At 36.6% G+C, this 27,405-nt stretch overlaps 2 protein-coding genes across 2 annotated transcripts; one reads left to right on the top strand and one right to left on the bottom strand.

Annotated features, from left to right (window-relative positions):
- Nucleotides 1–97: 97 nt before the first annotated feature.
- On the bottom strand, nucleotides 98–2,574 carry LOC146721805 (uncharacterized). The gene is made up of 2 exons (XM_085486256.1): nucleotides 1,153–2,574; nucleotides 98–1,048 (listed from the first exon to the last, which is right to left on the bottom strand). The coding sequence occupies exons 1-2, from the start codon at nucleotides 2,448–2,450 to the stop codon at nucleotides 463–465; spliced, it is 1,884 nt and encodes a 627-aa protein (XP_085342382.1). The 5' UTR covers nucleotides 2,451–2,574; the 3' UTR covers nucleotides 98–462.
- Nucleotides 2,129–27,378, top strand: LOC114939829 (organic cation transporter 1). The gene is made up of 11 exons (XM_029314254.2): nucleotides 2,129–2,655; nucleotides 4,861–4,983; nucleotides 11,814–13,534; nucleotides 14,594–14,959; nucleotides 22,298–22,556; nucleotides 22,765–22,856; nucleotides 23,301–23,504; nucleotides 23,647–23,896; nucleotides 24,339–24,470; nucleotides 25,814–26,168; nucleotides 26,463–27,378. Exons 3-11 carry the CDS (start codon nucleotides 13,409–13,411, stop codon nucleotides 26,731–26,733), a joined length of 2,055 nt encoding a protein of 684 aa, XP_029170087.1. The 5' UTR covers nucleotides 2,129–2,655; nucleotides 4,861–4,983; nucleotides 11,814–13,408; the 3' UTR covers nucleotides 26,734–27,378.
- Nucleotides 27,379–27,405: the final 27 nt, after the last annotated feature.

The following is a 27,405-nucleotide window of genomic DNA, read 5'->3' on the forward strand; positions in this document are numbered from 1 at the left end:
TCGTGAATTAAATGCTGCAATCTTCTCTCTGGTTTAAACAAATTTTATTTTATAACATCTTACAACTTATTCTCAAATAACTTTATTTTATAAAAATATTATTTTTCGCATATATTATAAGAAGAATATAAAAAAGGTAATCAATTTGCATTAAAATTATATTACAAATGTGATAACACATGATATACGATGTACACATTTGATTAAAATAACTATTTCATATGAATAAATCGCAATTGTATTCCTATGTTATATCACTGAGAGATTCTGTAATAATTACATAATAATTATGTATTAATTATCACAATTATACTAATTAAAGTCATAGATAGCAAGATAACAACAGCCATTTGAGAAATATATATAAACAGTTATTATAACAATAATTATTAACTCCACTCTATAAATATAAGAATTCTCTCCAATAACAAGTTTTTCTAAATATAAAATGTATATATATCATTAAGAATCAAATATTTGCTGCATTACATCAGGTTTTTCATTGCAGGGCTTTCTCGCACAGAATGGAAACTCTCTCCCTTCTTCTATACAGGGACAGGTAAACTCTTTAACAATTAATTTCTTACATTTATGCGAATGGTCCTTCTTTCTAATAATATCAGGTACTTCGCAATTGTTGTTTATACTTATATATGTTACTCCCAAGGTAAGATTGTCCTTATCTAAGATATCCCAAGGCGGATAGACATTTATCACAACTTCTGACATCATTTTTAATGTACCGACTATATCACAGACTAACATAATTGTTATATCTCTATGCAAGAGTTCCTTTGGATGTGCTTGAACATTGTTCGATTCCGCCTCTTCGATCTCTACGTCACATTGCAAGAGATTAAAAGGATCTTTAATCAGGGAACCTTCCAAAAACTGATTACCAAATTGCTTTAAAGACTTGTGCACAAATACGCTGATAAATCGTGATGATGTAGCATCATCATGCTCCTTATTCATTCGATGACGCCATATACGAATTCCAGATATTTGTGCATTAACCAAAGACTGTAGTTTTGTAACCATGCTTCCTCTGTAACAAAAATGCAATAATAAAAATAATAGAAATCGCATTTACATATATATGTATATATATATATATATATATATATGAAAATGCATTGTCTCAATACTTACTTTTTAGGCCTGCGACGTTTTTTTCCAGAGTCTAATAGATGCGCATATATACTTCTGTCTGGAGACTTCTTCGATGGAGTAGTTATAGTACTAATAATGGCATCAGTTTGAATTGACTTGCTGTCTGTCTTCTGGGTTGTTCTATTGAAAGATGGTATCTGCGAGATCTTCGCAGACAATGGTGTATTTTCATATTGTATCACTTCAGTTTCTGAAGAATAAGTTTTGTCCAAGTCATCGGCAGGTAATTGTAAGAATGATTGTCTCGAAGGAATCAAAGACTTATTGAGACTTAATAAAAGCCGAGATGTTTGTTGTGTAGTTTCTTGTGTATCAATATCCTCTATTAAATTGCTCAGATTATATTTGCTACTGCTTTGTGTGTTGGAAAGTTGATTATCTTCATTATCTTGACTATCATTGCTCGTATTTATATCTATATTAAGAATATTCTTATCAGTGTTATCACTTGAACTGTCTTCGTTTGATCGATCTTGTATATTTAATGATAGAAATGTCTGTTTATTTTTTTCTAAATTTCTTTTTGCTTCATTTAAGAAGATATCTGTTTTAACTGTGTCATCCAACTTATCATAATCCGTAGATATCTTTCTCAGAATACTATGATTATTATCAAGTTCTATTATTGGATTTACATTTGTGACTTTATTGCGTAACTTTAAACATTTTGGAGAAATGCCATTCGGTCCATTCTGCAATTTTCTTCGTTTCTTCCTACAATGTGTGTCAAGGACAGGAGACGTCTTATCAATCTTCTCTGCACAAGGTGGTGTGCACTGAATCTCACTTAAACTCTCCTGTTGGCTCTCGTTCCTCTCTTCATGTTTATAGTCCAGTCCAGATTGCATCGTACAGTCTGCAGGGTGACCTGCGTTTTCCCGGGATTCCACATTATCCACTGTTTTCACTCTAGCATGTCTATTTATACCGATCTTTTTCCTAGGTCGCTTCCTGCTGCTGACGAGTATCGGCGAACTCGTGGAGGTAGTCGACGATGTTCCAAGAACGGGGGACGATTGGGACAAATCTTTGCTGGATATTTCGTTGTTCGGTCCTTGAGTTTCGAGCCACGTGCGCACGTAGTCCCTCTTCTCCGTGCATGGTATGTAAGCGATATTCTGATCAATCACAAGGACGCGATCCGAGGTGGGACGCTGCTCCACAACGTCGAGCTCGAGGATCGATTTCCCGAATTTCAAACATCTCACGTGCCTCGGTTTGACATCACACGATGCATCTCTGCTGGAATGACAGCTCGATTCTATGAAGTCTGACATTACGAAAATAAATTTAGTATATAGTTCTTGTCCCGTGGCGCGAAATTACACAATCGCGACGTATGTCAACAAGACGTAATCATGTGTATTCCTCCTGGGCATCGCCATCTTGCCGTTGCCATGACGATCAGTTGCCATTTTCGAACAGTTCGAATTGTGTTGCGCCCAGCTTCAGATCAAGAACTTGAGCAGCTCTACTTATTAGGTAAATCAATCAATTATATTTGAATATTTTTTATTAACTTAATTAAAGGAACCAAGATTGCAAAGAAATGTTGTTAATAAATTTGATTATACAAACTTGCGGTTTATATTTATAAGAAAATTGACAGTATAAATTTTCTGGTATTTTCCGATTTAAAATTGCAAGATTTTATGTTTCACACAGTTGAAAAATTGGTGTTTTCTTGTTAAAACTTTTCGTGTTAAATATTTCATATATTCATGTGTTAATTTAACATATTATTGTTGTGTTAATGAATTCAAATATTAAGTAATGAAAACAATTAAAAAAAAATGTAAAAATAACATACAATATGCATCTATTTTTAATTTTACACAATAAATATATGTTTCGCATTATTTTAGTGTTAAGATTTATCTGTTAAAATTTACAAAAAAAATGTTGATTTTATTTTACAATACAAGTGGGGATGATAAAATGTAAAATCAATATTTATTTTAATTAATTTTTACATTAAAATTATATGTTAACTTTATACGAAATTTACTTGAACCCATACAGCACCGAAAGATTGCAAAAACATTACAACAATCTTTCACCGCAATATTGCAATATTGCAAATTCACTGCAAAATGTTGCTACATCATTGCTGTTGAATTGCAGCAATGTTAAAATGTCCGCTTTTTGGAAGATTGCAACAAAATATTACAACAATATTGCAATATGTTATGAGTTTGCAATAATGTATTGTTATTGCAACCATAAACTAATGTTGCATATCCAGGTATATAAATGTAAATAAATCATTTATGAAAATACGTTGTAGTTAATTCATATATATTACAATATATAAATTATAGAATTTGGATTACATGCAATATTTCCGAAATATTAATGTCATGTTGCTACAAGTGTGCTGGAATTTTGTGCACTTATATCTCTGCAATGTCTTTATAATGTTGCATTGCAACTTGCAACATTGCAACGTTGCTGCAATATATTTGCAATAATCTGTGCTGTATGGGAAGTTAGTATTTATTTTATGTTAAAATATTAACGCACAGTATTCGTGTCACCATTTAAAATATCCATATTATGTTAAATTAACACAAAAATTTGTGGATTTGGGACATGTAATATGTTAAATTTAATACTTTTCAACTGTGTATAAAATGTTTATGTTGTTTTAGCATTTCATTATTACATCAAGAAATCAATAGAATCATAATTTTTACAAGAGTGCAAAGAATTTAACGAAAAATTTTTTACTAATAAATTTGATTACGTAAACTTGATTTATATATAAGAAAATTGATAGTATAAATATATTTTTATAGCCCTTCTATAACAAAATGTAACGCTACAATAGTTTTTATTCTAATATAAATAGCATCATATTTGATTACATTAAATAACATCCTTAATAATCAATCAAAATTATAAAAGATACACACATTTTATGCAATTTAATTATTGAATAATGTAATTTAATTATATCAATTTCTTTAGCAAAAAATTATTTGTGTATGTGTTTAGTCTCTCTCTTTCTAATGAATTTCTAGTATAGTTATAAATCTTACAATTTTATCAAGAATTATAATTTATATGAGAGAAAATTAATTTTACTCTCTCTCTTAAAAGGTGATAAACATTAAGTGAAAGATGTGTATGTATATATGTACTTCGTAAGTTCTCTTAATTCTATTCAAAGAGAAATCGCACTATCTTTTTTCTACCACACTATGCCTTCGCACTTTGATGGGTGTGCTTAAATGTACAAATGCGAGATTTAGTATGATAATATCCTGTGTTCCGCGGACCTGCTTCAATAGCATCCGCTATAGCCTGATTTGAGCACGCGGATGTGATACGACTATCTTACCCTGATGCCGAGTGCTCTTATTCAAATAGAGCGACAAGATGTTCCTTCCGACCCCGTTCGATCATGATTGATGCAAACCCTTGCGCACTTGAAGCGTCACGCCTTTGATCAACCTTTTTTTAACAAAAAGAGAACGCGCGTCTGAAAAAAATAGGAAGTCGATAAAATTGTTCTTCTTTTATGCAAAAAAAAAAAAAAAAAGGGAAAAGAAGCTGTTCGTTTATCTCCGAAAAGAATATCCATTTTATTTTACGAACTGTTCTATACCATTGCTGATCTATCATGATTTCATATTATTCATATATGTTACATTAAAAATTTAACTCTTTTTAATTTTCTTTTAGGAACTAAAAATGAGGCATCTTCCTCGGAGATTCATTCCTGGCGAAGTCATGCAGCTACATCTCTCAAGGCGGACTCAATCGTCTTTGCGATCTGGGACGAAACGACCGACCACAATGTGAGAGGTAAGTGAGGAAGAAAGAGAAAGAGAAACAAGTCGAGAAAGGGTTTAGGTCGGTGTGGAAATCTAAATCGTCGAGAGACCACCGGGCTGCGCGCGGACACAATTACCGGGCGGCGAGTGTCGAGGAACCCCCTTTTATATATTAATAGTCGAGATAGAGCCGTCTGTGTGTGTCGCGTTTATACCGAGAGGGCCACCTCGGTTAGGACGATGGTTGGGAGCCCAGGGGAGAGAGCGGTCCCGGAGGATCGTTGTCGGCAAATGGTAGGGGCGAAAAGAGAGGTTCGCGCGAGAGCGAGAGGTCTCGAGAGCCTCGTACGTTCGATCGAGGGAGATCGAACGATCGGGGTGGACAGGGGGGCAATGGGGGAAGTAGAAACTCGAGGGGGGGCCTCGAAATGATAGTTACGAGGACGGGATAACGCGCGGACCCCTTGCATCTACACACGGTAGGCCTCTCAGTTTCAGTTCGGTTACTTGCTCCTTCTAGCGGTAGGTAGTGGTGCGCTTTTTTACACTCTGTAGGGGTGAGATAGATGAGTAGATGGGGAAAAAAAGAGAGACGCGGAATTAAAAGAAAGTGAAAAGGTGTGATAAAAATTAAAATCGGAACATTAGCTTATAAGAGGAAACGGGGGAACCAAGAATATCGAAAACGAGAGGCTACTGAGGAAAAAGGAACGGAAAAAGGGAGCACAATTACGAATAAGAAGAGATCGAAGGGGTGCAAGATTACGAACTTCCGGAGTCTGAAGAAACAGCCAGAAAACTTGCGATCTCTGTCTCGAGAACATCTTCCCATTCTTCTTTGTCATCCCTCGTCGGTGGCGCGTAGTTGGGGGATGATGTCTCGCGGCGGTGGTCCAAGACGAGAATCGTAAAGCGCAGTTTATTTTCAATGAATACACGCGTAATATACACATATATATGTACACACATATCGTCATGGCAGAACGGAGGTGACCGGATGCCGGGCGGTGCAGTGATTCGATTGATTCGCTGAAGAGTGTTCGTGGCTTCCACCGAACTTCCGAGTGCCGCGTTAAGCGAATGTACGTGTGCGTGCGTGCGTGCGTTTGTGTCTCTTGCTACGTGCGTACGTGCGTGCTTGCGTGCTTGCGAACGAGCGCCAATCGGGGCCTTATTACAGTGATCCCTTAAGCGCTCGCTTGTGTACGTGCGCGGCTCGCGAAGGAAGAAAAGGCGGCGGGTTTATCTCGGCTAGTTTATCCGAGGTGGTCCATCCAAGTGAGAGCATCATCGTCGTGTCATCATCGTCATCATTCTCTCGTCATCAGCCCCCATCTGCGCGCTGTCGCATTTCAATCAGCGTAACATCAGAGGAAGCCACGGCCGGACGCGCGCGCCTCATTGAGCTTTCTTCGATTCTTGGGGTGGGAAATCGCAGGGATTGATCGATTTCGGGGTAAGATCGGACGACTCGTTCATTCATGAGGCCAGGGTGGTCGCGAATGTCTGCTGATTTTGCGGAACGCTAAATTAATGTTAACTACGGATTAATTAATTCTCCGTTTTCAGCTATAATTCTATATGATAAAGATGAAGGAACGATTTTATTAGGAAAAATTGATTATTTGAAGGTTTGACGTTTAAACCGTATTATAGTGTAAGCAAAAAAATTATTAATCTCTTAAGTTGTGTTTTGAGAATCGAAACAAATAAAATATGAAATGTGAGATAATTATTTAAAATATTATATCTTTTCCATAAAATAAACTAGAAATTGATAGATACATATTTCGTTCGAGTAATCAAGAAATTATGCGAAACTATATTATTTATATGCAGGATTTGTATTAATAATATTTTACACTTTCTTGTTTAAGAATATGTTATTGTGTCCAAGAGTTTTTTGCAGATATACGACATCTCTTTTGCATTTCGTAACAGGTTCGATCAGTTGATATCACGTCAGAGAAATCCACGTCATAGTAAAGCACGTCATCCGCCACCATTTCTCTTATCAGGCATAGCTATTATACTATCGCCGGAATAGAGATGATTACATCCTTAATTTTGTCAGGTGCACAAGTATAAATATGCACACGATTTTGAGATCAATCCAATATATCTTGAATTTTTATAAAACGATAGACATAGACATTATTTATCAAATGACATATATATTTAATTTTTGTCGCTGCATCGTAATTTCGTTAAATTAGCAAATTATCTGCAAATTGTTTACAATTTGTTTATAATATTTAAAAACGTGTGAGTTGGATTAAATTTATAATGTTATATATAGATGACTTCTTTACACACATTTTCGTCGGTGCAAAAACTTGATTGCATAATGAATCATATATTTTCTCATACATCTTATGACTAAAACATAACATAAAGTGCATCGTTTATACATACATGCATTGCATCAAAGTTTCGCAAACAAAGTAAGACCTTTGTAAAATTTTATGCATCTTCGATAAATATCGTCATTGATTTTATTCGATTATTCAATATTATAATGAGTAACCTTATCCATCTTATTAAAAATTTGCAACAATAATGTCTTTGAAAGCATATAAAATTTTTACACATCTATAGAGCTCAATCAGAAAAAATATAAATGCAGTTTTCAATGTTTTTCCCGATATTTTTACAATATTTATCGCGAATATACACTTCGATATTTTTCATGAAATTTGACAGATATATACTTCTTTAGTTATATGAATTGTAAGATTTATATACAACAAATTTACATGAAAATTATGCATTATTAAATTACGAATTATTAAATATGTCAGAAAATTAGGTATATTATTGAAAGAAAAAAATTTACACGTGCAATAAAATTTTTATCGAGGAATAAAAATGAAAATAGAAAATATGCAACTTGTATAAAATTGCAAAAGATCCTATGACGGCGTGGAATGTGCAAAAGAAGAATCGCGTAGGCGCGCGGATTCGCATGCGAACACGCAGCTGACAGAAACGACGGAGACGACAAGGTGGGAGATCGCGTATGGGGAAGAAAGAGAGGGATAGGCAGAATGCGAAGGCGTGCGAAACGGAATGACATTGTTTGCACCCGTGACGTCACCCGTAATTGTAACGAACAATGAGAGGCGCGAACGCGCACATGTGTGCATACGCACTGTGTGTACTCCGAGGTCTAGGGTTACCTGACGTCAACCATAAGCTGGCAAATAGAAAAAGCGTCGATCTTTTGTGTGTGCGTATGGGATTACAAGTTGAAGAAATCATGCACCTGCATAAATTAGGATTTCCATACATAACGAAGATACGTTAAATCAGAATAGGATTTTTCTGTCATCTACTACTGTTGTTCTACTTTCAAAAAAGGAAATGTTTTATCTCGTCAAAAATATTTATGAATACTGTTGATTAAGTTATTAAATTATCATTATTGGTTATTTTACTGGGCATAAATTATTGATCAAAATTATACTGTGATAAGAGTTGAAAATCTCCGTTGATGCGAAACAGATTATAAGTTAATTTTACTTATCTCGCATTCAAATTCTGGTTGGTGAGATTTTGTTTTATTGTCAGTTGAGACACTGACAAGAGAGTATGAATTTGATTTATTGATGAAACCAAGTAAAGCTATAGAGTTATTTGTCATTACAATTCTTCAAAGAATAACGCCATTCGAGTTAAGCTATGACGTTTATTCGGGATATAAAAAATATGAATTATTATGGCATTATGGAATTATGCCAAATGAACTATTTTGTATGCATACCGTTATCAGTCACGAAATTATGCGTATACAAGGTATCTAATTACGTGAAAAGTGTATTATCAGTCTGATTATGAGCTATTGCTTATTATCTTTGACTTAAAAATTATAAACATCAGCATTTCATATCACCAAAGTTTCCTCAAACTGCTTACAGACAATCACGCTATATCTTAACAAAAGCCCGATTGGTAGTTTTCCATAACACAATAAATAAAATCTTGACAATCTAAATCTCTTTTCGTCTTTATCATTTGACGAAAAAATAGCAGCAAAAAGGAACAAATTCGAAGATAAGATAGAAACGTGCACTACGCGATGGCTTGATTATTGACGATTTCGTGACAATATTAATTTGTCGACAAGCACGTAGGCATGTCATTAATGGTCTTATCTTGGCTACAACTTGTACGATTATTCTCTATTTTGCTACATTTTGTTATCTAAGTTTAAACCAGATGAACCATGAATATCTTAAAAAAACGGAAGCGGACAAATTTAAGACATTTTACATTTTTCAGAATTGTGATTACACAGTTCAATAAAAAAAAATAAAGTTTGAATGTAAGAATGAAAATAATCATTTCTCCGATAATTTTTTACGCTAAATAATTTTTTATAAATTTTTAGATTTTAGCTTCCAAATTGTTCTATTATATCATAATTTCAAAAGCGAAAGTTGCAAAAAAGATTTACAATTAGTTTAATATAATTTATTGTGTCATGGCGACCATATTAAAAAAATTGTTTACAGACAAAAATAGATATGTTTAGAACTTTTTTATATTTTATTAAAATTTTTAACTCTTAAATGGTTTAAAATCGAATTTGTATATCAATTATAATTAATAAAATATTTATGATCAAATATATATCTATTGCACGAGAATTAGGTCATATATAATATCAAATATTTTTGAATATGTTTATTTAAATTTAAGGATATATTTTTAATACGCGAATCTATCAAAATTGATAAATATAAAATGGTGAATTCAATAAAAAATCTGATAATGTTTTAAATATTGACATCCGCTCTATTTCGTCATTTTAAGTTCGTCAATTTTGAGTTTGTCAACATTGGATTCGTATTCTAAAAAAATTATGTATTATTAGCAATGAGAAATATTGTAGTACACATGGCACATCTTACAGAATTAAACTTCAAAGAGTAATAAATTCTGAGACAGTCTACGAAATACAACGTATAATGATAAATCGTGATATATATAGACATCTTCTTTACTTGATTAGTAGTTTATAGCTGTTCATATATCATTACGCACAATGTATAATAAAGTTGCACGTCTGGTTGAGCTTCTTATATCTATGAAAAATATAGAAAAATGAATAACATCACCCATTAATTCATCACAATCACGCCGGATAATCATAATTTACGAACGAAACAACGAAACAGGGAAATATAATTATTCTTCTCCACTTATCATAGTTCACATCAGGTGACGTAAATTAGAATTGCATGTTATTATTATTCCGAATGACCGATAGAAATGCATTTCTACAGACTGACGTATTTTGTTGCAATAATGTTTTCTGATTCTTGTTTATCGTATTTACTTGGTATATTTGTATATTTGACATTTCATCTTCCACAGAAATACATTGAGAAATACATCTATATACATATTAAGCATAATAATTTATGCCAATCCATGTTCTCGCATAAACATTGATTCGCATTAACTGAACTTTATACTCTTCAGTTCTTTCTAACATTGAAATTCTAAGAAGAAGGCAGAGATTCAATTAATTTATTGATAATTACGAAAACGACTCGTAGACATTTATTTATAGACGCGCTATTAAATCGCTAATAATATTTTTTTATATTCATCGTATGTAGTTTCAAACTTGCTTACAAACATAATTAGCTTCAGCGCATAAATTGATCTTTCTCTGTCCTCTGCTCCTCTTCAAAATTACACTTTATTAAATTTAAAAAAATATATATTAAATATAACTCTGTTAATTTAAAGAAACAGTTTTGTTACTGTGGGAACGCGCGGTTCTTCTAACGTCGAGCGAGCTAGAATTGCATTTGCTACATCCGCACATCCCGGCGCTATGAAAATAACGTAACACGCTATGATGATAAAAGATACGTGTACTTTTGTGGAGACTCGAAATCAGGTTGTTTCTGTTTACCTCCAGCATAGACATGCTCTTATTTATCTCTCTCTCATAATTTTTAGTTTGCCCGACATGTGTGTGTAGATTTTGCATACTCTATCAACGCACGTGACTGCTGATGATCTAATTGTGACGATCTGGACTTAATTCGGTTAATAGGTTCGGTTAATAGGAACGATAGAAGCGCTTAGAGCGCGAATTTTTTATCATCATCCATTTACGTTAAGAAATATGAAGGTCTGAAGATCGAGATTTAAGAAGCTCTCGATATGTTTGTGATCATTTAAATATTTTTATTGGTTTGTTTTGAATGTATTTATAAAGAAATATATATATGATTCTAAAATTTGGGAGGAGGTTGAGTTTTTGAATATGTATTAATTGAATAAGATAAATCATTCAAATTTATTTTATATAAATAGTATCACAAATATACGTGATGTAAAAAATGCATGGTACCTATAATTGATGAAAAATTAAAATCTTAAGAAGGATCTCATTTGTCATAGTTCGAAATGTTTTAATAGATGCATAAATAAAATTTGACAAAAATTTTATCGTTTATTTAAAAATGTGGAGCTCATAAAAGCTTGATGACAAATAGGAAGGAGGCAATTAAAAAGGAAAAGAGATTATAATTGTCATGTACAAATGCATACAAATCAATATCATGAATAAAATTGTATTATCACAATTAAGAATCGATTAGCATAAATCATAAGCTGAAAATATATTTTTGAAGAGAAAAGCAATACGAAAAAAAATTCATAATAAGAAGAAGAGATTTCGTCACATTTTCTCTCGAAGAAAAAAAAGATAAATGATAAGAAATTCCTGTTATCGTTTGACGCCAAGCAATAAATTCCCCGTGACATCTCCATGACATTATTTAAGGCTCGTCAATTTTCCAGATAACCGCCTGGCAAATCTAACATATATTTTTCCAGAGAGCTGGACCTTTCCTCGGAGACGAGGTGACGCGGAACTGACCCTCGAGTCAGAATCCGCCGGCGTTATCTCCGCCGTGACGATTGCGCACGCGGAAGTTAGCGAATAGCTGCGGGCACTTACGATAGCGTGCACTACGAAGGGAATTTCGTTTGCAGAAAGAGACCGAGGAAGAGCGACAGAGAGATACGGTGGAGAAGCGACGAGGCGGACGAGCGTCCGGAGACTGCGGCGACGCGCTTGACCGAGAAGCGACAGCGGCGGCGACTCTCGATCGGCCGAGAGAGGAGGTGGCGAGACCCCGACGAAGATGATGTTCGGTAGGATCAGACGAGAGGAGATCTTCTCCGGCAATGGCTGATCGCCGCGATGCCCGCGGCGTATGAGCCGCTTTATCGCTGCGACAACGACGACAACTTCAGCATCATCATCATCATCATCATCTTCCTCCTCATCATCATTATCTTCATCATCATCATCAAGGTACCGAATTCGGGGTCGAGTGGAGTACGAAGGATGAAGGGACGGTCCCTCGTGCCGCGAAGCGAGGAACCGCTGCGTTGTCGCGAGTGAATCGCGAGCGGTGCCGAGAAGTGTGACAGTTTGCAGCAGCAACAGCAGCCAAGCTGCAGCGAACGCGCGTCGAGGGAGAAAGAGAGTGCGGGAGAGTCAAGTGGACGCGCGTCACTTCCGTAAACAATCATGAGCAAGGGTGAGTGAACGTCGAGTTCGCCGCGGTAGTGCCGCGATCGGATCTTCAGTGGAAGAAGTTTGCCTGGTCAGACGAAACGGTGGTTCTTGAACCGCCAAGGTTCGCTAATCCCTGCCTTAGACTACTGCGACGGTTTCTCCGCGAGATAACGATACCGCGAGGAATACAGTGTCGACAAAGTTGCCGAGTGTTTGCGGGAGGATCAATGAAGACTAACTCGATCCTCTCGAGATAACAGTGAGTGAAATTGAAGAGTGCGTTTGCCAGTTTTTCCTTCTTCCTTTTCCTTTTACCATATCCTCAAGTTCTGATTTATGCGATAAGCTCTCCAAGGGGATTCGGTCGACGTTGATCAGACAAGTCTGATACGACATGAGACATAAAATGCAACGCGCTCGTTCCAGCCGGATGGAAATTGGCATCTCGGTTCCGATTAATCGCGATTCCCTAGTACTCTTGATAATATCCTGCGCGACCTTGGAACCCGTGTACACCAAGTAACCGGGTTCGCGTTGTAATACCCAAAAGAGCTCGCTCTCGAAAGAAGAAAAAGAGACCAGGCCAATTCGACCCTGACGAAAAGGTGGAGAAGGCAGGGGTGGAGGTGACGAGAAGGAAGTGGCAGCGCCAAGGTGGTGGAGGAACTTCCTTGGCGGTCGCCGAAACGAAGAGGGAAACGTATGCGTTTGTAATTCGGCTTCGTGGCTGCCTTCGAGGATGAGCGACGGCGGTCATGCCGTGTAATTCGAAGGTGTACCACGCCACCGTCGCATCGTGCACGAACGTCGCCGTCGTCGTCGTCATCGGCGCCGCCGTCGCCGTTGTCGTCGTGGTGAAGCTGAGATTGGGACACGGCAGAGTCGCAGAGACACCGCCGGAAAGATGAGCTCGATCGACTTCGACGAGGTGCTGGTACACGTGGGCGAGAAGGGCCGATACCAGAACATCATGTACTACTTGCTGTGCATACCCGCCACCCTGCCGGCTGCTTTCCTCGCGTTCTCGCAAGTAAGCACGTCTGTCTCTCCTGCAGTGGTGGGTCGTTTCGGGAGATTCGAGGGTTGCTGACACTTTTCGGGACTTTTGATGCGACTACACTGAAAAAAATTGTTCAATTACTATTTTGTTTATTGAACGTATATGTTAGTATTTAATTGTAAGTCAAACAGGTTGCATTTAATTTTAATATTTGTACATGTTCAATTAACAAAATAATATTTAATTGACTTTTTTTTTCAGTGTATACATAAGTAATGGAAAATCGCTGACGTGAACTAAAAACGTTGGTTTTTAATTTGAGTAAAAAAATTTCGAATATATAAATATATTTATCTACAAATAAAAAGGCAATAAGAGCTAATTAAGTTAATTATTGCCTTTTTATTTGTAGATTAAAATTTTCTAAAGAGCTGTTACAAATTATATAAATATTTATTTTGAAAAAAGCATGATTTTAAATACAATAGATTATATTATCATATTTTTCATATCAAAGAATTTATTAAATTTCTTTTGATTATTTGTGGATATATCGAGATTTGATATTTAATATTGTTATATTAAAAAATTTTACAGTAATTTATATCTTTCAGAAACGTAAATCGAACGAAATTACGACGAATAAGATAAATAAGTAGATGCAATTGATAAATTGAAGCACGTCGGTCATAATAATCAACATAAATACGCAACATTAAATTATGTGAAACAGTTTCGCAAACAGATAAAATACAGTTAGCGCAACAACGCGTACAGTTTAAACGCAGAGAAATTTCGCGAAAATGTAATATAACTCGATTATTTGCTCTCGACAGAATACCCTATATGAAAATAAATAAACACTAAATTATCGAATGTACAAGTTCATAAAATATTGAAAGCATCAAACGCATATTGAATTCTCCCAAAGTCAAAACCTGTTGATAATGTAAATTAAGTCGTTAAATCGAAATAACATCGAAATTAAAGAGGCCGAATATTTGCTGATGAAAGATTGATGCAACAATAAATCTATACCTGCATATAAATCCGAGTAATAGCAATTTTAGACGCGCGATTTTGAAATAGGTGTTTGTGAGTGCCTCGCCGGAACACTGGTGCAGGATACCTGAACTGGAGAACCTGACTGACTTGATGTCGTTGGAGGAGATGAAGGCGCTCTCGCTGCCTTACACGGTCAAGTCTGGCAAGAGAGTTTACTCCAAGTGTGACATGTACGACGTGAATTACACGGACATAATCGACTCGTGGCTACGATACGCCGACGATCTGCAGAACGTCACCGACGACTCGTCCACGTCGACGACGACGTTTCAACCGTCGACGACGACGTTTCGGTCGCCGCCTATCAGCAACCCTGACTGGCCGGTCACCAAGTGTCGACACGGATGGAACTACGATACCAGGGACTACGACAGCACCCTCGTCACCGAGGTAAACTCGACTTTCTCTCTTTCACCAATAGGGAGGAAGAGAGGAAGAAAGACAGAGAGAAGAGAGAGAGAGAGAGAGAGAGAGAGAGAGAGAATGCATGCTGCTGTAGCTCAGAAACGAGACTGTTTCCGTCGTAACGAGGCACTTGAGACATGTCTCGCACTGATTGCGTGTGGGCAATGGCAGTTTCTGCGGATTCTTTGGCTGGCTTTGATGTACGAGAGAATCCGAGCGCCAGTTTTTCGACTAATTCCTTGATGGGGAACAAGTTACTAAATGCTTTTTACGACAATCGCGTGAATAATTTAATACACGAGAGAGATATGTAATAAGAGTGTACGCTCTGCACTCTCTGCTCTTAATTAGGCATGCCTAATTTGCTAACAATGATGTCGCTATTGTTACGTATCGTTACGCAAGTATACATTGTAAAAAAATTTGAATTATTTCAGGTAATTTCGACTTTACGGCCCAAGTGGCCGCTTAATATTCGCATCTTTCAAGTACAAAAAAACTTGGGAAATAACACGTAACGGTGACAACTATAATCATGAAAAAAACTATAGAATATCGATCTATTCATAGATCGTAAATTTTCATCGTAACAAAACACTTAAATTATTTAATCCGCATCAACTTCTTCTTTTTTTTTCCCGACGATATATAAATTAAATTTCATATAATTAATAACAAACATCTATTATCGTACGCTCGAAAGAGCGAAATCGGACATTTCTTTTCCTTCGCGGAAAGAGAGGCGATTCTCGCACGTGGGTAACTTTGACACATATTCGCAGCGCGAAGCAACGTCTGCCACGGCGATTTGCTTAATGTTTCTACGACAACCTTAATCGTCCGCCTTGGCGAACTTCTTCCTCGCGTCGGATTTCACCCACGTCGCCTTGGCCTCTGACTTCGCGGGCTGCCCCAGTGACGATTGTGCATCGCGCCGAGCTTCTCCGCGGTCCCGTTCGCGGAACGAAGTTACGTGTCTCTTCATGACGAGGTCTCACGTCTTTTCCATGAAGTATTTGCCGACGATGATGGGAACGATTGGCGCGAACGGATTAAACGGCGGAGCGCGGATTACGCGCGATTAGGTCCGATTAAGCGCGATACTCGCGAAACTAAACGAGAGACGTGACGTTCCCGCGGTTATTATATGTCACCGCGATTTTCATCATTGTCATTAAAAAAAAGCCCTCGGTAAAGGAGAGAGGAAAATTTTTTTGTAATGTTTGACAGCTAGTATTATTCAAAATAAAAGTAACTCGTTTAGGTATTGATTGAAAATATTGAAAAAGGAGACCGGAAATTACTGAAACGTGTTTACAAATCAACTACGTGAAGATTCAAAAGTCTAGAATATATATTTTGAAGCCTGTTGTATTTCAAACTCCAAACGATTCGTCACATCCTCTGTCTATAACGAGAGAGTCATTCGTCTCGCATGCATGAAATCTTCGTCATCGTTCGTAAACATTTTCATTATGAAAATTACGCTTCCGCTGTAATGCGAGAACGATATATGAGAAGCTATGAAATGTGCATTTTTTTGTTATTTTGCCGAAAATGTTTTATTTACATATGCGGAGATAGATCGTTTGACAAAGTACGGAATTAATTTTATTTAAGATTGTGCCGTCTTACGCTTCATTTATAATCTTACACTTTATTTTTATTGCAAAATAAAGTGTGTTTTGAAAATGACTGTGTTTAATTCGCAAGTCAACAAACCGCGTATCGCGTTTTCCGGAAGAAGTTATAGCAATTTCCTGCCGTACATTTGAATACTGGAAGAAAACAACTATGTACTGGGACTAGGCGAAGTTCGCTATCACGTGGCAACAGTCGTAAGTGTTCATTAAGACATTATTAAATTGCCACAATTAGACAACGCGGTGAACTGTTGACGTAACAGGGATCACGATGCGCGGGGTCGAAAATCTAGGCGTGTTTCTTGTTCTTTTTTTTTAAAATGTTTGCTGCGAAATTTAGATTTTATTAAAATCGTAATTTCGCAGCGAACAACGCGCGAGATAATTTTCAACTAATATGATAAATTATTGCTGACGGTGTTGTAATCATTATAAACAATGTCGCGCACAGACTGTGCATAATTGGAAATCTCACGGCAATACAAATCTGTATTATTGCAATATAAAAAGTGATATTTTTTAAAAAGAATATACGCAAAAGCATATGCACATTTTGAAATTGTATGGCCCACCTGCATATTTATTTTGCCCATCTTGTCACAAATATTAAATCTACGAATACGCTCATTTATGTGATCCTATATATGATAAATCAGAGAATTATTATATAATTTTCTTCGTGCATTTTCAAAATATAAGCGCTGATAAGCGCGACGATAAGCCTATCAGCGCATCGCGTTTATGTTTATTGTTTGACTCGTTCTATTCGATGTTTATACACTCCCCATTGTCGTTTTTATTCAGTACGATTACATGAATTACAACCACTGCATTTCCGTCCTTTTAATTAATCATCCGCAAAATTTATTTAACCGACGTGAAATACAGCATCCGAATTCAGCTCTCTCTTTTGTAGAGAGATTTAATTTAATGCGATAAACGCGCGGGAGAGAAATAAATTTCGTTTGTTTGTAAATGCGAGATGCTACACTATTATCGAATTAGGGAATTAAATTATTACCGGAATTGAAAAATATATCGTCGCTCTTACAGAAGCTTTTCGGATAGAAAGAGAATTATTATATAACAAATTTTACCATCAATTAAATTATTGCGAATAAACTTTCAAATTATTTTGAATAAAAAAAAAGTGCAACTGTGCGCGATAATGAATCGATTCGCATTGACGTCACAGATACGATGAACGAATCGTAAGCGATAATTCCTCGAAATCACGAGAAGTGACGTTTCGCGTTAACGCGTTTCTAAGATTCCGCCAAAGGGTCGATTCGCGGGAATTCAGAGCAACGCGAGAGAATCATCAACAGGTGAACAAGGTTGATGAGCGACCGAGTGATTGGCCGATAGGTTGCAGCTCTGGTGGCGTCAGCAATTGCCGACCAATTTACCTACCCCCGCATCCGGTCATATGATATGTCACATCAAACGCCTCGCACAAACTCTCTTCATGTAGAGGGTACATGTTCCTACGTACTTGGTTGCTACCGGATTCGCAACGTGACAAGCTTCCGTTTTTTTTTCTTCTCCTTCTCTCCCTCTGTCTTTTTCTTCCGCATTCTCGGGTCTCACTTTTTTTCGCGCTTCCGCATCTCTTTTTCATTGAATCTTTAACGAGATGTAATGCAATTTGCATTTTTTCCAAATAACTGTTTGGCATTGATGATATGATGTGCGACGTGTTGTTTTTTGCCAAGTGTCGTTCGCACTGAATTTTCCCAATTATATTCAACACTCGTGAACTCGTTTACTTAATTAGTAGCGCACGTAATACGTTGTTGGGACGAGACGGAATTATTGTCTGCGATGAAATAACGCTCGTCCAACCTCGGGGAATATTTTTTCGCGGACGTTTTTTTTTTTTTTTAATCGGGGACGAGAAGAACGAGAGAGGCCACGTCGCAGCGTGATGGCAAATAAACGCGTGGGCATTCGCGCTTGTATCCTTTGCTTCCGATCCGATGATTTATTGTGCTCGATTTAGGAGCTTCGCTTTCATGACACTACTCCGCACGAGACCGCGGAACAGGTCATTGTCTTTTCCGTGTCGACATGTGACAAGCGGCCAAGACGAATATACACCACATATATCCGTCACTTCCTCTCTGCTCCGATTTAATTTACAGCATGCCAAGATAATTTATATTTATATTCGTAATTTATGTGTGTAATTTACATCGATAATCTCTGATATATTTATTCGTATAACATTATGTATTTATAACGCTGCAATATATTAATAATTATGATATATTAGTAATTGAATTAATTTAGCTGTTATAAAATATATTTGTAATTATATGAATTTTTTTGGTAATTTTTAATTGACAGATGAATAACTCGGATTACCTATAAATTATCTTTCATTGTAGTATTGTTTTCAGCAGCTATTTTCTTATAAATTTATTTAAAAAAAAAGCGTTCTCTGCGCTAACTTGTTACGGTAACAGAACAAATACAATAATTTCGTAAAGTCTTCTCTTTCTTGTTCTATCTCAGTTTCTCGGAATACCGTCATTTTGAATATCACGCGGATCAGCGAGCAACTTAATGAATTATAAATATGCATAGACACGTGAGAATGCTTGAAAATCGTTGACTTTAGATTAATGTTCAATCTGGAGAAAAAATCCTGTATTAATTAACGGAAGTATATACAAAGTAGTTTACGAGACTCTTCGTCTTAAATCAATAACGAGGATCATTTAAATTATATGTGGAGACTAAAAACGTCCGTTGCACGATAAATTTGCTGAATTATTTCTTCGTGACAAATCAATGATGCATGATATCTTTTCTAAGAATTAACAATGTTTTTTATTTCGGAGTATTTGAATTCATTCTGTGAAAGGTGACGTATAATTATCTCGTGGCAAAATTAGCATTGTATAATCATAAATGATAAAAGGGGATGCAAAGTATCGAGCAAATCAGGTCCAACGTAGAAAGTGATAAAGAACGGAAAACGGAAGGGCAGGTTTTACCTCTTGATAACTCTTTGCGTCATGTGTCTGCGTAAATCCGGAGCCAGGTCACAGATAGATTAGAGCTTGCGATCCTAGATGAGTATCGCGTGGCGAACAGAATTAAGTACGTAGAAAAATGTATCACAAATTTCGTCCTCAATTGATTAATTATCACACGAAATATTCTCGCAACTTGACGCGAAATTTTGATATCAGTCGCATCGCGTTTCTTTGCATATACATTTTTCGAGAGACAGAGAGAAAGAAAGCTAATTGTATGCGATTATAAATATCGTACTGTATTTTACCGATCTTACATATCTGTGCAATAAGTTGCATAAACAATAATCGCGATAATGAACGATAATCGCGGCCATATCAATATCGCGCGATTTCAAAGTGTGTCAGGGTGACAAAATATACATACGTGTTATTAATGTCCTTATGGGCGGCGCGCATTGCCCTTGACAATAACTCGATAGCATCATCAGCGGGTGCTCTTCTGTCTTTCCGCGCAATTTATCTTTTGCGCGTTTCGCGCAGACCTCGAAAGTCCGTGAGTGGCAATTTGCTTAAATCAAACTTCGTGTCAAAGCCATTAAACACGCACCGCCAGACTTTATTTGTCGAGGCTAATAGGCACTCGATTGAGAGATTTCGTTTGTTCGAATCTGTTTATTGGTTTAGAATAGAATTCACACGTGGTGTGAATGTGGGTGGGTTGATTTTACTACTGTCAGTTGCATCTTTTCGTCGATGCATGTCAAAAGCGCAGATGCAGTTGCGTCTTATTGAGAGAGAATTTTGGAAGAGAATGCTCGCGATTTCCTTATTTTTTTTTTTTTAATTATTTTGTTATTTTTTTAATTATTTGTTAACTTTATTATTTAGCGGTGCTTAATTATTCCGAATGCAGAGTTATTGTGAAGTCGACGAGATATTCTTTCTCATAAAAAGATCTTATGGAATTTAATCGTCTTTTAAATAGAAAATAATTAAAATAAATATCTATATAATGAGAAAATAGTTTTCTTTTTATATTAAAAATTAACTGAATATATGTACAAGAAATAATTTCTTAAACAACATGCGAAGGAACAAATTGATTTAGAAAATAAAATGGTTGAATAATAGAATTCTTTAATTAGTGCGTCGCATTAAAATGCAAAGTGTAGGCGTCTGTCGTCATCATTTGCATTAACAAACATGCGCTCGTTGAGATGATTCGCTGTCGGTTTCGCCGCGCGAGATCGCCCGCAGATCGCGCACGAGAGAAAGAGAGTCGGGGACTTTAAAGGGCGCAGAGGAAGGGGGACCGTGTTCCTCCTGTCAAACGAGGGTGATGGACATCTCTCACTGTGGGAAGCTTACCAATACACCTTGGCGTCCTTCGGATGAACACGCGCGTCCGCATACGAGCTTGCAATTTACATGCAGAGCCCGGTACACGTAAGCGTGCCCTCCCCACTCGCGATAAACACGAGCGCGTTTACGCCGGTAGCCTTCCGCGTGAACGCAACGAGATGAAACGCCTCCACCATCGCGCTCCGGTCCAGCGCAGCATCCCCCTCGCTTCCCCTTATCGCTCCATTCTTCGGAGAGCGCGCGCGAGCGCACGCGTGCGTGTGTCATCGATGCTGGATGCTGGATGGACCGACGAGCAAATGACGATCGGCCGAGTGACGCGTGTGTTCACACGTGTGCGAGCACGCACTCCGCTTCGTCGCTAATGTTGGCGCATAGCGCGCCATTGTGCGCCTGTATTTAGAGCGCTTTGCAGAACGTTTACCGTCAATGTCAGCGAATATGATAAACTAGTCTAGCTACTCTCTTTGACGTACAATTTTTATATTTAATTTAGAATTTTTTATCAAATTTGAAATGTATAGCTTTTTCGCATTAAAATCCACGAAGGGTCTTTTAAAGGACAAAGGGTGCGTTTGTACATGGAAAACTTAAATTTATTTCTAATTGATACCTACATGTTGAAATTTTTTTATTTAAAGTTTTAATTTAAAAATTTTCATTAACTTTAACTCATTTTACAGCATCTTGTGTTCTTATATCATGACCCATATCTTACAAAATACATACATGTCGATTATTTGTTTATAAAATCTCGGAATTACATTGATCGAAAACAGTTTGTAATTACATATATTATACACATTATAGACATTTATCTGAGTAGAAGCACGATAACAGTTTAATCGGAGCAATGACTTCTTCGGACATTCCGAGATATCAATTTATTTCTTCAAGTCTTCATACAAGTCGATATTCATAATCTCGTTAGTTCTGTGAGAATTTTCTGGCTCGACTATATAGTAATCTTATTTCAGCGTTTTTACTCGTCTTGTTTGGCATTTCTCGAGATTAAATAAATAAAAAGCTTTGAAATGCTTCGATTAATTAAAACACGCATGCTTTTCTTATCATCACTCATTATCCAATTAATGTAGTGCACATATATTGTCCATGAATTTGATCTCTTTATTACAACTTAAACATAATGTTACGCTTGATTATTTTTTATTATTTACTTTTATATTATATTTATATATTTATTTTTCTATGCCATTATAATTGCACTAATTATTTTGTTTCATTAATGGATGATTTCTTCGGCTTAATTTCGTCAATATGCAAATTCTCGCACTGGCGAAGTAGTTTAATGGCGTTCTATATCCACATAGCTAGACCTGGTATGTGACAACAGTTGGTGGCCTTCCACATCGACGACTTTCTTCTACGTAGGCAGCCTCTTCGGCAACGTCGTCTTTGGTTGGATCGCCGACAAATGGGGCAGAAGAACGGCCTTCTTCGCCATCCTATTTCTCGAGGTGATATTCTCCATCGCCACGAGCTTCAGTCCGAATTACGTGATCTATACCGCGTTGAGGACTGTGAATGGTCTCTTTTTTCCTGCCATTTATCAGATACCTTTTATACTTGGTACGTGCATCACACATCATTTACACAAGCTCTGTTCAATCACTAAATTTCAAACAAAAATGTATACCACGAAAGTTTGAGATATATTTATGATTCATTTTGGCTGAATAATTTGTAGCGAAATTTAAGATAAAACTTTATTTTTTAATTTTACACATTGTGTAATATAGAAAACATATATATTCGAAGAAGAAATATTTTGTTGCAGCTCTCGAACTGATGGGACCAAGATATCGAACATTTGCCGGAATGGTAATCTGTATGTTCTTTGCTACGGCAATGTCTCTTCTGGCGTTGCTGGTAAGTCCTTGTTCATCAAATGTAAGAAAATGATAAAATACAGTATTTTATGACAAAAATTTCGACATCGCGAGAAACCGACTTTGCATGATCACGAGAGTAGCTTGTACATAATAAATTTAACGCGAGGGTGCAACGCGGATCATTTTACAAGCGATCCATCAGTGTGCATCATATGCAAATGCGAGTGATTCATCACCGCATACAAGAAACATTCAGATATTTCCGAATCGACGAGAGAGATCGATAAATATAGAGATAAAAAAATTCGAATGAGACTTTCACACCAAATTATTAAAGTTAAAATATATTTTATCGAAATTTATTATATATATATTAAAATTATATTATACAAGAAATTGTGTGCGAAAATGTGGCAAAAAGATTTCGTTTTTATTCGTTATTTTTTTGTTTTCATTCGCTTTTATTTTTTCTTTCCGTCAGGGTTATTTGTTAAGGAACTGGTACACCTTATCGTTAGCCACATCGGTGCCTTTCATTCTTCTCTTCAGTTACTACTGGATCATCCCCGAGTCACCGCGGTGGCTTCTCAGTAAAAACAGAATAGACGAGGCGGAGGTGATCGTCCAGCATATGGCAAAAGTCAACGGCAAAACAGTGCCTACGAACTTTCTCCGAAAAATGGAGGTAATTTCATATTAATATTTAATTATCACAACACATATTTCTTCGATTAGTTTATAACGTATAAAAAATATATTATATCATTTTTTTTAATTCCTCATATAATCGAGAGGACCGTATGAAATTTAGCGATCGTTATTTGTAGGTAGAAATATTAAAGAGACAAGGAATATCGTGTAACGGTAAGAATTCCAACGACAGCAACATCGACGTGGAGGGCGAAAACAGACAGCCGCCGTCTTCTGCGACCCCCATGGACCTGATCACGAATCCGAACATCAGGAAGAAATTCTTCATTCTCGCTTTCGATTGGGTGGCGAACGCGGTGGTCTACAACGGACTGTCCTACAACACGACCAACCTAGGTGTTTCCGATTATCTGGCTTTCTTCATCGGTAAAAGCTCCATTCTCTTCTTTCGGTCAATTGTCAAATCAATTTTATACAGGATGTCTGACACAAGTTGTCACACCGAAAATATACAAGTAGATCTTGTTATTTGGAGAGAATTTTTCCTCGCCAAAAATGTCGAGGGAGACCATCATTTTTTTGATATTCCCAATTTTTATCATCATGTATCTTTATAACTGAACCTTAAATTAAAGTTTTATTAAAGTAAACTCTATTTGAAATTAATTGGATAATATGGTTTTGTTTACTGTATTTCCACAAGACTTATTGTTATAGTTTGCGAAAAACTCTTTATTTTCAATCGCTGATAACTCGAAAATTATTGATGCCTCAATATTTTTTCTAAGGAAAAGTTGTCTCTAAATAACAAGATCTACTTGTATATTCTAATAAAAATATGTGACATTTTTACGCTTATTTCCTACAGGAGGCATCGTAGAGATTCCATCGTACTTCATTACGTGGTACGCGATGGATAGATTGGGCAGACGATGGGTACTGTGCGTGACGATGATGCTGGGTGGGCTCGCTTGCGTGTCATGTATGTTCGTGCCCGAAGGTATTACTTCGTCGATTTATCTCTTACTCTGATTCAAATCTTGTTCGTTAAACAAAAGGAGTAATTATCTCCCTCAAACAATTCTATCTCAAAATTTAATTTATTTTTTCAGCTGTTTATACACTCTTAATCATTTTTTTTATCATACTTGGATATTTTATCACATTATAATGAATTTAAAAAGCGAAAATGTATGATGATGCATAAATGTGTAATGTGTAATATCATTACCGCGCGTTGCTCATCTCTCCGTATTACTCGATTATCTCTACGGGATCGAATAAAAGTATTAAGTCGAATCGCGCGCTTCTACGTCACGGCGGCCTCAAACATCATTAGCTTATTGAATTCGTCATGATATTGTCACACACACGCTCAACACGAGCGAGAAATTACGGTCGCGCCGACGTCACAACGTTCATGAATAAACGTTCGACCTGCTTATAAATTAGTTATTACCTGCACGCGTAATACAACTCTTATTAGGAATCAACGAAACGTAAGCTTCAAATTCTCATCTCGGAAAGAAATCAATGAAATAATTTAAGGCAACGAAGTATGCAATTTCCTAATCAAGAGACTCAGGGAATATCGTACAATTTATACAGGGTATTAAAAAAAGATTACATATTTTAAGACCAACTAGTATTGATAAAAAAAAATATCTAATAAACATAGGTCCTACAATTAATATCTTTGAGGATCAGGCTATTTAACTGTTTGAGCTTATTGTCCATTTCCTATTGATAACATCACCCTTCCATTTAACGTTATTATAAAATGTTACTATTTTTGTTTACTACGATATAAGAAAAAGATAATAAGCTCGAAGAGAAAAGTAGTTTGCATTTTCGAAGATATTGATTGTAGGACCCATGTTTACTAGACCTTTTTTCTTATTTTGATCAATACTACTTAATCTAAAAAAATATGTAACTCTTTTCAACACCCTATATACAGGATGTCCCAATCTTACCGTACCATCCGTTTATGGGAGACTCCTAAGGTTATTTGAAGACGATTTTTCTTTAGCGAAAATGTCGAGAAAGGTGATCATTTTTTTATTGATCCTAATTTTTAAAATCGTGTATCTTTGTAACTAAGTCTTAAATTAAAATTCTATTAAAGTAAACTTTACTTGAAATGTAGTTTTGTTAATAATTTATTTTTGCAAGACTTAGTTGACAAAAAAGCTTTTATTTTCAATCATTTACAACTCGAAAATTATTGGTGCCTGGACATTTTTGCTGAGGAAAAATCGCCTGAAGAATTTCTCAAGAATTAACGAGTGGAACAGTAAGTCTGGGACACCCTGTATACACGATCGGCCTCTGTCGCAGCAGACGCGGTCTGGGTGACCGTAAGCCTGGCGATGATCGGGAAATTCGGCATCGCCGCGTCCTTCGCCGTCTTCTACGTCTTCGTCGGCGAGCTCCTGCCGACCGTGCTGAGGTCCCAGGCGATGGGCATAGCTTCCTTCATCGCCGGCATCGGCCTCCTCACCTTTCCCTACATCGTTCATCTCGCGGTCTACTCGAGAGTCCTACCCCTGATCGTGATGGGCTCGCTGAGCGTCGCCGGTGCCCTCACTTCCGTCTTTCTGCCGGAAACGCTCAACATCCACCTGCCGCAGACGATCGAGGAGGGCGAGCAGTTCGGGGCTGATTTCAAGCTGTGGTCCTGCCCGACGATACCAAAGTTAGTAATCCCAAGAACGTAAATGTTCAGGGGGAAAGATTTGCACGAAACAATTCATTAAACGCAATTAATAAAATTGCCCTACAAGTTTATTTCGTATTTATCAAGTTGATCATATAAATGGAAACTTCATTTTTTAAATATAATGATTTTAATTGAATATAATAAAATATAAATTAAATATAATTAAATATTGAATTAAATAGATGTGATAACTTTTAATAAATAATATGATTAATTTTTAATATAATCTTTCTGATACTTATTAACGAACTGAATTAATTGGTGTTTCAGAAAAGGTTCCAGCAAGTCCGAGACCGTGCCTTTGAGGTTTCTGGTGAACGGTGGACCGGGTAGTCGTTCATCTACCTCGAAGAACGCGTCGCAAGAAGTCGCGACTACATCGGAGGGCGAGAAGCCAGCTGCCATGCTGCCCTTGAAGGAAGAAGAGGCGAGGAACTTAAACGTGTCCAAGGGAGAGGAGCTGACGAACATCGAGACGGTTGTCGGGTCAAAGACGTGTTGCGCGATAGTGGAAGTGAACGTGTGCCGGAAGTCACAATGAACCGAGAGAGAGAGAGAGAGAAAAACAGTCTTATAAATTGATTCTCTTTACAAACGTGTTATATACAGTGGCGCCGACTTGGGAGGAGGAGAAATAATGTTTAACGATAAAAAACGCTCATTATGCTTATGGAATGCTCGTTAAGCATCATGTTGCGATTTCAGACACACCTTTGACCTATATTTTGACTTTCTACATATTTCTATCCCCCATCTCTCGATAATGTAAAGGCTATTTTAAAAAAAAAGTTATTTGAAATGCTTGTCTTTTGTCCCCTCCCAATATTTTTCTCAAGTTGCCGCCACTGGTTATATAATTATCAGTATAGACACACACACACACATTGTATTTATTTTTCCATTTATTTTATTATAATGTACTTCCTTTGTAAAACCTGCCCGAGTTTGTCGACAACACTGGTACGGCTGGATCCTTGTCTTTTTTTTGCAAGAGAGTGTGCTGTCGTAATGTATGCGTGCGCGTGATTGATATGCGTGTGAATTCAAGGATCAACGCCATGAGAACTTTAAACGCCTATACTTTTTTATGTTTTTGATTAGACGTGAATTTTGCATTTTGTCCTTACGTTATCGAACAAGTCTCGTTGTGATTTCAGTTAGTTTAAATAAAATATCTTAATACCTATATGGAAATTGACGAAATCGTCTGAAA

Source organism: Nylanderia fulva, unplaced genomic scaffold, assembly GCF_048542155.1.
Source record: "Nylanderia fulva isolate GAGA-0341 unplaced genomic scaffold, ASM4854215v1 Scaffold41, whole genome shotgun sequence".
In the NCBI taxonomy this organism is placed as follows: domain Eukaryota; kingdom Metazoa; phylum Arthropoda; class Insecta; order Hymenoptera; family Formicidae; genus Nylanderia; species Nylanderia fulva.